At 48.4% G+C, this 9732-nt stretch overlaps 1 protein-coding gene across 1 annotated transcript in view; it reads left to right on the top strand.

The window, feature by feature from the left end:
• The first annotated feature begins 1841 nt into the window (after window positions 1–1841).
• The window catches only part of LOC149372631 (uncharacterized), a 28509-nt gene continuing 20618 nt past the window's right edge, over window positions 1842–9732 (top strand). The window contains exons 1-3 of the mRNA XM_089586777.1: window positions 1842–1901; window positions 2517–2894; window positions 8077–9474. Coding sequence (XP_089442903.1) covers window positions 2810–2894; window positions 8077–9474 — 1483 coding nt within the window. The 5' untranslated portion in view covers window positions 1842–1901; window positions 2517–2809. The remainder of the gene's footprint in view (window positions 1902–2516; window positions 2895–8076; window positions 9475–9732) is intronic.

Raw genomic sequence — 9732 nt, 5'->3', positions numbered from 1 at the left:
TTTGGTTGGTCAGATAATTGCTATTGTCTGATGTCTTGTCTTCCTTCGCAAAGTATGGCACATCGCTATAAACAAGAACGCAATCAGCGTTCCATTTTGTTCGCCACAACAAGGCCATGCAATACGAGTTCAGCTAACTGCATGAACAATTCATGGAAGTTATTCTGTCGGCGTTTCTGTGTGTGCGTGCGTGCGTGTGTGCGTGTGTGTGTGTGCGTGCGTGCGTGCATGCGTGTGTGTGTGTGTGTGTGTGTGTGTGTGTGTGCGCGCGCGTGTGTGTGTGTGTGTGCGCTTGCGTGTGCGTGCGTGCGTTTGCGTGCGTGCATGGGTGCATGCGCATGTCTGGACGTGTCGTTTTGAGCGTTTGACTCCGTGCTTAACATTTCATTGCTCCGATGAGACGTGGTGTACGTGTAGCGAGCACGATACCCCAGAAACGCAGTTTTGCTGAATATTTGTCGCAGATACTCTGTAGTAAACACGCCGCTCTTATACAGCACAAACTCCTTGAAAAATCTCGTTTCGCTACAGCATTTGGAGCGAACGGAGAGGCGCAAGCGACATGCTAAAGACACAGGCGTGCACGAATTGGTATGACCCGGAGGATCTTCGCAAAATATGCCCTGCAACAGGAACACTTCTCCGTTCCAACCGACAGTATTGAGTCACGTCCCTCGGAAAGAAATAAAGCAAGCCGTTCCTGCATGGTTAGAGGAAATTCTGCGTCGTTGCGGAATGGTTTACTGACAGAGTAAATATTCAGGCTTGTATGAAAGCACACGGCGTACTGTACTCTCCGGAGAAGAAAAATATAGCAGGTACTGGAGCGTGGCTTGAATATCCCATGTCCTGCCCATGCTTATTTCTGCTTCTTGATTCCGACTTGGATATCGTTAGACTCTTATCATAGCGGAGAAGTACTCCGCTTGCGCATGCGCAGTGGCAATGGCAGGGACGAGATTACTGCGCGTACGCAGCCAGCGTCTGGTAATTCGATCCGTATACGTCTCCACTAGTACGCATGCGTTATGCTAAATGTCTCCCTTAACTCGCGTTAGTTACTTGACCCATTCTGGTTTCTTCCTGTCCCTTAACGGTACACCTATTATTTTTCTTTCCATAGCTCGCTGCACTGTCCTAAATATTATTTTAACTCTTGCTGGTTGGTTTATGGGGTTTAACGTCCCAAAGCGACTAAGGCTATGAGAGACGCCGTAGTGGAGGGCTCCGGAAATTTCGACCACCTGGGGTTCTTTAACGCGCACTGACATCGCACAGTACACGGGCCTCTAGAATTTCTCCTCCAAAGAAATTCAACCGCCGCGGCCGGAAGCCACCATGTGCAATGTATTGTTTTTACCCTAGGCAATATATGCGACCTGTATACTGCGACTTCAATCGGGCATAGAAATGGGGGGGGGGGGGGGGGGGGGGGGGATCTCGTTTTTAAGTGCAAAACTCATGCCTCTTTCTAAACTCAGGACATGCGCAGGAGTTAAAACAGTGTTACGGGGACGACGTTTGATGATGAATGAAGAAAAATGTAAACTTCCGGTGAAGAGCTCGAAAACAATCTGTAAACGATAAAGAGGGGCGTATAGCGTGCATTCGTTACACAAAGAGACCTAAAACGCGCAGATTAATCCGCGCTGTCGAAACAAAGCACCGGATGCGCCTCCGGAACTTTGCGCTGTCCTTGCCACATCGGACGCGGAAACAACGCGAGGCACGCGGCGGCCACCGGACCCACGCCCGCGAGCGGCGCCGATGGCGGAGTGGTCTGTTGCCATGGCGCCAACTCCCCGCGCGCTCCAAAACACACACGCGCTGTACGCTTCGTAGTGCTTTTTCTCCCGGGCGGGAGACGCTTCGAGCGCATTCCTGCTGCCCCAATTACCCAGGTGGGCAGTCTGAGAGCGCGGTCTTATCCTGAACGGTAACGTATCGCAGTTGCCTGTGGAACTGGACAGCTATACGTTTTCGTTGCTTTGCTCGTCACTCGAGGCACACGAGCGGAATGACCGAGGACTGCTTCTTAAATCGGTTGTTTCCACGCGGTCATTATGTACTCTTTGAGCACTGATGCAACACAACGGTAAATTCGTGTCGCAGTATTTTGTTTTTGAGCCTATCCGCTTCCATGCGCATGCAATGTCGTGGTTATGCTCGACGGAAACGGCCTTCTAAACCATCCTGATTTTTTTTTTTTTTACTGACGACATTCTTCGCCTTCTGTTGCACTCCCAGGCATGTTTTAAGCACGTAGCACCAATTGGCATTATTAACTTAAGCTGTCGGTTGCACCCAATGCATGCCATGTCTCAGGACTGCATGAAAAGACTGGAGCGTTCCTCAATAGACTTGTCTACAGAAGCAGCTCATTATAAAATTAACGCTTAGATTCGCACGCAGCGATGACCTACAACCAAATTATAGCTGAAACGCAAGGATGTTGCCCATGAGCCACCGCTACAATCTTCGCGAGTGGTGTGCAGCTCTTGTGTTTACAAACACAGCTCGGTGGCAGCCAACAGCAGGAGTTTGGTGGCGGTGGGAGAAGAGACGTGTGGCACCGAGAGCAGCAGCCGTGGCAGCGGACGCCGACGGATGACCGCTGGCCGGCGTGCTTTTGACGGCGCGACGGGCTTTGCGGTTTTTTCCCGGGAAGCGCATTCAGAGCCGCAATGAACGTCCGGGTGCGGCGCTCGCACAATCGGGGTCCCGCGCGCACGGCTTCAGCTTGGAGGCCCCCGCTGCCGACGCCGACGTGCCGAGAGTGCGCTGCCCCGTCTCTGCTGCTGCGTCCGCTATGGGCGCCGTGTGGTGCCTGACCCGCCCTGGAGCGGCACAAGCCTCGGCTCTGCTTGTCTTCCTGGGTACCATCGTCATCGCAGGTACGCTGCTAATGGTGCCAATCGTCTGCTAGCTTCATATACATGTCCTGCTGGAGAACTGTTGGTCACGTGCTGTGGTTGTCTTGGTTTTTTTGATTGAAATGGGAAAGCATTTATTATTGAAGTGAATAGTTGCGTTCAAGTTCTTCAACTTCTACATCTGCAGAGGCAAATATGTCTTCGTGCTTTGGCTCTTGTGCGGGTGTTTGATGGAAAGTGTAGGATGGTAAGACAAAGATCGTAGATGACACAACGTGCTGGGCAGACAAGATAGTTTAGGGTCAAAAAGGGAGGTGGCAGGAGAGAGTAAAGTGCCAGAACAAAGTGGTGTCTGCAAAAGGAGGAAGAGGGATCGGCAGGGACAGAAGAGGTGTTTGGCTATGACCAGGAAGAGGACAGACCGTTTGTAGAAAAAAAAAAAACACACGAGTTTGTAACGCAGCTCAGACTGGAGATGGACATCAATACTTCGCCATCCTCATTGCTGCTCTATATTTTCGCAGTTTGCGAACGTGAAAACCGCGCCCCCATGGATATATATCCAGCTTCGACTGGCGGAAAGTGTAGTACCCTTGACTGTGGTCGAAATTGTGGGACGTTCTTAATATCCGGTTTTCGGACAAAAACTCGGAAAGCCATGGCGAAGTGTGAACGAACACCGTGGTGTCAGGGTTCCCGTATCGAATGTTACAATAACCTGCGTAGCTAATGTGATTGGAAGAATGCCTTGCTCCCTCCTTCTTTGGCTTGCTGAAATCAACGTACCGCTGCGGCAAAGCTCTCGAAGCGCCTTACCACCCCTTGTGCTTACAGAGCTATATACGCCGATGCTCTTCACTTAATCTAGAGACCCATTATGCACCCGTAATGTGGGGCACTGCGGCGAGTCTACTAGCCAGCCTTTTACTCCGTTTTGAGTACTCTAACAGTAGCGAAAGGTACGTTCACGAAAGAGCGAAATTTTCTCGCCGTCAACTTGCGCCACTCGGAAATCGGTTTGACTCAAACCGATTTCAGACTGAAGCCGACTGAACTATGACTAAAACCGAGCGGAAAGCCAGTGTCGTGTCAACTTTTTGCGTTTTATAGGCTGCATGCCTATGTGCGCGTACCCTAAATTTAGGAAACTATAGTAATATAGCGTCTGCTAGTTTTTATCAACGTTTAGAAAGCTACTGCATTCAACGCTGAAGCATTACTGTGCCCAGTCTGCATCGAGCGGTAGCAGTCACTCCAAATGGTGCGGTTATGCTGCCGCAAAGCGCAATTTCAAATGTTTATTCTCCGCTTAATTCGCTTTATTCCAGAACACAGAATACAGGGTTTCAAGGCCATGTTTTTTTTTTACAAGCACATTTAAGCGAAGTTTGTTTAAAAAAATATAAATGTTGCAATGAGTAACGCTGGGTGGGTTTTCCGGGTTATCGGGATTTTAAGCAACTGTAAGAGCCCTGGCAGGTTAGGAGAGTTTGGCTGGTGCTTATTGCGGTAAAATCTACCTAGTTCACTCGACATGGTCATGCTTACGTAAATAAGGCCATGGATTGCTGGTTGAAATAACCAACCCAAGCTGATGTGACGAAGTTGAGATGCGATCCATTATTACGTAGCACGCGCTGTTAACGCCAGCTTCAATGAAAGCTCTCCAGTTCTTCTGTATAGCATAATGCTCTCCCATACAGCTTATACTGAAGCATGAAAAAGCAATCAGAGTCCACTTTAGTGCCCTGTTCAACCGACTAGCCGTGAAGCAACGTAACAATTCACGCAGAAAGAGAATACAGGGTATTTCGGTGATACCACGCGCCTAGTCATAGCTGACATAAGCATGCAGCGTCTCAAGTGTGGACGCCTAATCAAACACGAGTTGGGGTGGACGATGGAAGAATCAATGACACTCGGTGAAAACGGATTTGCCTAAACTAAAAGCGAATGTGGCCGAGTGCACGAATACATTAAGAAATCGAGCAGAATGCTGGAACCACAAATTCTTAAGGTCATCTCTAGATCGCCTGATTAGATGGCTATAAACGGCATGAGACAATGGCGTCGAGATGCGATAGCGGGCAGAACGTGAATTGATTAGGCACCGGATATCAAGGAACGAAACAAACGCAAAACGAAAAGAGCCCCTAAGAGAGGGTCGCACTAAGTGCACACAACCGACGAGAAGCGGCGAGCAGCCGTGCTCAGTGAACAGAAGACATGTCCGGTCTGTCCCCGCGCGAATGACCCCCGTACACGCAATCATTTCGCGGCGCCCACTTCCGCTTTCGCTTTCACCTGATGGCGATGCCCGTCAGGGGGCGCACAGGGCGGCTGCTGGTGGTCATTGCTCCAGTGGCGACCCAGAGGATCGTAAGCCGTTCTTTTCCTTGGAAGAAACCTGCCTCAAGGAGTCCTGCCAAAGGGTCCAAAAGGGGTCCTTTTGCAGCAAATGGAAACTCTTGGAGAAGTGTGGTGTTTTTGAGCACGTCAATGAGGCTCATTGACGTGGAAACTTATTAATCTGAGGGCAAGGCAGCGAGCTATGAAAGAAAAATGATGGGGTATCGCTAAGAGATGGGAAGAGGGCACGGTATGTCAGGAAACAAACACGAGTTAATGATATCATAGCTTAAACTGAGAAAAGGAAATTGAGATGTAAGAACATGCAATGGGGAGAAAAAAGTAATCAGCGGTCTCTATTGGCAGCTGAGTGGATTCAATGGGAGAAGATAAAGGGTGTCAGCCCAGAGTCGGGTGTACGGATGAGATTAAGCAGTCTGCACCGATAAGGTGGTCGCAGCTGGTGCAGGGCAGGGATAACTGGAGTTCAGTAGGAAAGGCGTTTGTCCTGCGTGGGACGTAGTTAGGTTGATGATTATGGTTACACGAACTTAGCGCCGCCTTGTGATGCGAGCGCCAAGCGTCTTTCTCTAGTCTCAGGTGGTATGAAGGCGTTGTTTTAGATAGTGTTTTCGCTGCAGGCAACTTTGTATGCAGGTGAAGAGCGACACATATACAGTGGGGAAACTGGATCGTATGGTTCAGCGATGAAAGCCTTGTCTGCTGCGGTGCTGAATTATGTATTAGAGAATAAAAGCTGTAAAAAATTTGTAGGGTTTTAGCTTAGTTAAACCGAGTGGACGTGCGAAAGCGTGTGTTTATCCTGGTTGGCTAATGGCTTTTCTTTGCTGGGTCATCGGCCGTAAGGCGACTATATTAAACTCAGGTTAAGCTCTGATCGAGGTTAAGCTGATCTCATCTCTTCGCGCTGTAGATGGAAGTTGATGAAGACGATGTGCAACGCACAGCGCGAGCGTGTGTTGCAGTTTAACACGAGGCTATCCTGTTCTGAACTGCACCAAACCCTTGCCAATCTCTCGGAAAACACAATTTCTTGCTTTTAACTCACACCTGCAATAACCTGCAACCATAATTTTGACACCCACGAACGATAGAAAAAGCAACCCGCACACTAGACTGCAGTAAGTATGACGAGCATTGAGGGAAAAAGAACCGTGGAAAAGGCAGCACAAGTGCTTCTGTTCCTTCGATCCAAATTAACTAACTAGACCAGACATTTTTGTGTCATTTTTTTCTTCATAGCCCAGACTGCTATTGCGACGACTAGGCAGTTTTGTAACCGAGTGGACGGCGGTAGTTTTTTTGTAGTCGAAAACATTTGTTTCGGGAAGTTCGGTGCAGCGCTAGATTCATTGAATTTACTATCACTGCCGTCTTCACAGGCTTTGTAACTACTGTCAAAGATGTCATCATGTTCTGATACATCCAGGCTGTTACTGACTGCGCACTTCTTGAAGCTTTTGGGCGCCATACCTCGTGGGCGCCATATCTTGGGGGCGCTTTTGGGCGTCATAGAACAGTGCGATGTCTGGCCTTCGGACGCACCCCATCGTTGTGAGGACGTAAAGGCCGTTAGCCATTCATTAAGCATACACCCCTTTGTCGGTCGCTCGAGAGTTTGTCATTATTCGATGATGGTGGAAATTGTGAGCTGAACCCTTTACCCTCGAAATCCGCAGTCCCCCCCCCCCCCCCTCCCCCCCTTCCCTTTCTCGATCGAGCTTTTTCCATTTGTGGTGCGGATTTTGCGCAATAAAATGCAGTTATTTGATCACAGGCGCACTACTAATGAAGTCATTAAGCCGTTTGTAATGTCCACAATGCAGTTCCTTGGAATCATAAGAAGCAACGCAAGCGGCGCATATTTTTGTCGCCACTGATTGCTTTGGAAAAGTTTTAGACAAATTTTATTCCTTGTTCCCGAAATTTTCACTCAGATTTCAAAAACAAGGGGACTAAAGCGGGAGGGCGTGCCGTACATTTCGGCCGGCGTCATAGAGCAGAATTGAAAAGAACGTAGAGGGTGAGAAAGTCGGCATTTTATTTGAGAACTTTGAAATACTATAAACTGGGAGTCGGCTTGAGCGCGAAGTATAACAGCTTTATTAGGCTAAATAGCATCATAGGGCCGCTTCCTGCACTGGTTTTAGATAAGAGCAACATGAAGTAATGAAAATCGTTTAGAACAAAGCTTGTACGACTTGTCTCTATTGTTCTGGATAGTCTTAAAACGTACTGTTGCGCAGTGCCACTTCTTATTCATTTTAATATCGCCGGATGATCCCTTATGAATAATAATAATAATAATAATAATAATAATAATAATAATAATAATAATAATAATAATAATAATAATAATAATAATAATAATAATAATAATAATAATAATAATAATAATAATAATAATAATAATAATTGTTTTGGGGGAAAGGAAATGGCGCAGTATCAGTCTCACATATCTCTGTGGACACCTGAACCGCGCCGTAAGAGAAGGGAGGAAGGTGGGAGTGAAAGAGAGAAAGGAAGGAAGGGTTGGTTTAGTGGAGGGCTCCGGAATAATTTCGACCTCCTGGGGATCTTTAACGTGCACTGACAGAGCACAGCACACGGGCGCCTTCTGCGTTTCGCCTCCATCGAAACGCTGCCGCCGCGGTCGGGTTCGAACCCGGGTAGTCCGGCTCAGTAGCAGAGCGCCCTAATCACTGAGCCACCGCGGCGGGTAAACTTCCTGCTTGCATTTTAGTATTTCTACGCACTCCCAACGCTCTTCCCTTCTTCCCTCTTCTATATCCAATCGCATGCCAACCACTCCTGTTTGCTGGTCCTATTTCAGAGGCCTTCATCGCGAAGGACGCGCAGGACGAGCGATCACCATTTCGAAGAGATCGTATCCGAACACGTTTTGCCGTTGAAGACACGGAACACAGGTGGACCAGTGATGCAGATCGCTTCTCCCATACATTTCTGGAGGGCTCGGGTGACGGAGAAGGCAGCTACAAGAGTGACGTCTCTTTAATTCCGTCAACAACTACCCTCGACCCAGGGGAATCACCTTTTCATTCGAAAGCTACGACGGAAAATGACTACGAAGAGCTCGCCGACGGAACGGAACCTTCTCTGGCATCTTCTGATTTGGCCTTTATTAACAGCTGGAGTTTGTCACGAACATCATTGGCATACCCTGGGCCTTCGGCGACTTCTACTGAGATGACAGCGAGTACTGCCATGCCGGAACCGGAATTGATGACGCCATCCTTTAACAGCGAGCCGATGGGTGCCTTTGCATCTGAGCCTGAAACGTTAACGTCACCATATCTATTTGCTTCAACGGATGCTTTCGGAGAGTGGACTGAGTTGGTAACGTCTTCGTTTTTAATTGATGCAACAACTGCTACGGATGTTACGCCTCATAGCGCTACTTCGTCGCTGCCAACTCAACTTACTCGTTCGCTTTCTTCGCAACCGAATTCTCGCCTTGACGATCCTGTGCAAGAGTCGGAAACCACATCGCCGTCAAGCTTTGAAGACGTGATTACTATTTCGCCACCAAAGAACGACTCAAAACTAATATTCAGCACCACGATTTCGCTCCGGCAGTCTTCATTTCAGTCACCAACTGAAACTGCCATTACCACAAATTACCACGCCAACACATCCGCCTCAGACAACCATTTTCCTCACCATATTCTGAACAGTAATCTCAGCTTTCCTTCTTCAAGCAATAGCGAAGCAATACCACCTCAGTTCACAGAGTCTTCCACTCACCATCACCAGTCTCATACAGTGCCAACAAAGACTAATCCACCGCTTTTGTTAAGTTCAGCGACATCCTGGTCGAAGCAAGAAGCATTGCCATCTTTCACAAGTGAACATCTGCCTAATAGGAAGGAAGAGAGCACTTACTTGTCTAGGCCTTCAGCTTTGTGGACTGTCGAAAAGGCTCGGGAAAAGACACCGGAAGGCACTTGGCACAGCAGCGCAGAGTCCAACACGCCTACACTGTTGTGGTTCACCACAAGCCCTCCCTTGACAAGAAAGACGGACTGGTTCCTGACTACAATGTCGAAGTGGTTCGTGCCTCAGACGACGACCCTGCAGGAGTGGAGTCGAAGCCCTCCAGCGAGCGTCGTACGGCCGACCGCTGTACTTAACTCGTTCGGTCATCTAGGCAACGGCTCCGAGGCGTCACCAGAGGAGTTGAGTGGTCAGATGATGTACTGGATACGAACAGGTAGGTGGTCTTCAATGCCCAAGGAGCAGCCGACATTTGCAGCTTAGTTAATTTCATATTGCCTCGTTATTGCATGCCTGGTAATGTATTCGGCAAATGCATTATTTCAGAAATGGGCATCCCTGAATGTAGTTCTGCACATAGACTGAGCTAATTTAGTCAGTAACTAAAGGGTGGCCGTGAACATTCCTCTCTCATTACATCATTTTATCATAGTGTTAATGTATACGCCAACGCGATTCCAAAACTTTCCATTCA

This window comes from Amblyomma mixtum, chromosome 1 (assembly GCF_055824585.1).
Source record: "Amblyomma mixtum isolate Tamu chromosome 1, ASM5582458v1, whole genome shotgun sequence".
In the NCBI taxonomy this organism is placed as follows: domain Eukaryota; kingdom Metazoa; phylum Arthropoda; class Arachnida; order Ixodida; family Ixodidae; genus Amblyomma; species Amblyomma mixtum.
This window is presented reverse-complemented; position numbering and strand designations above follow the sequence as displayed.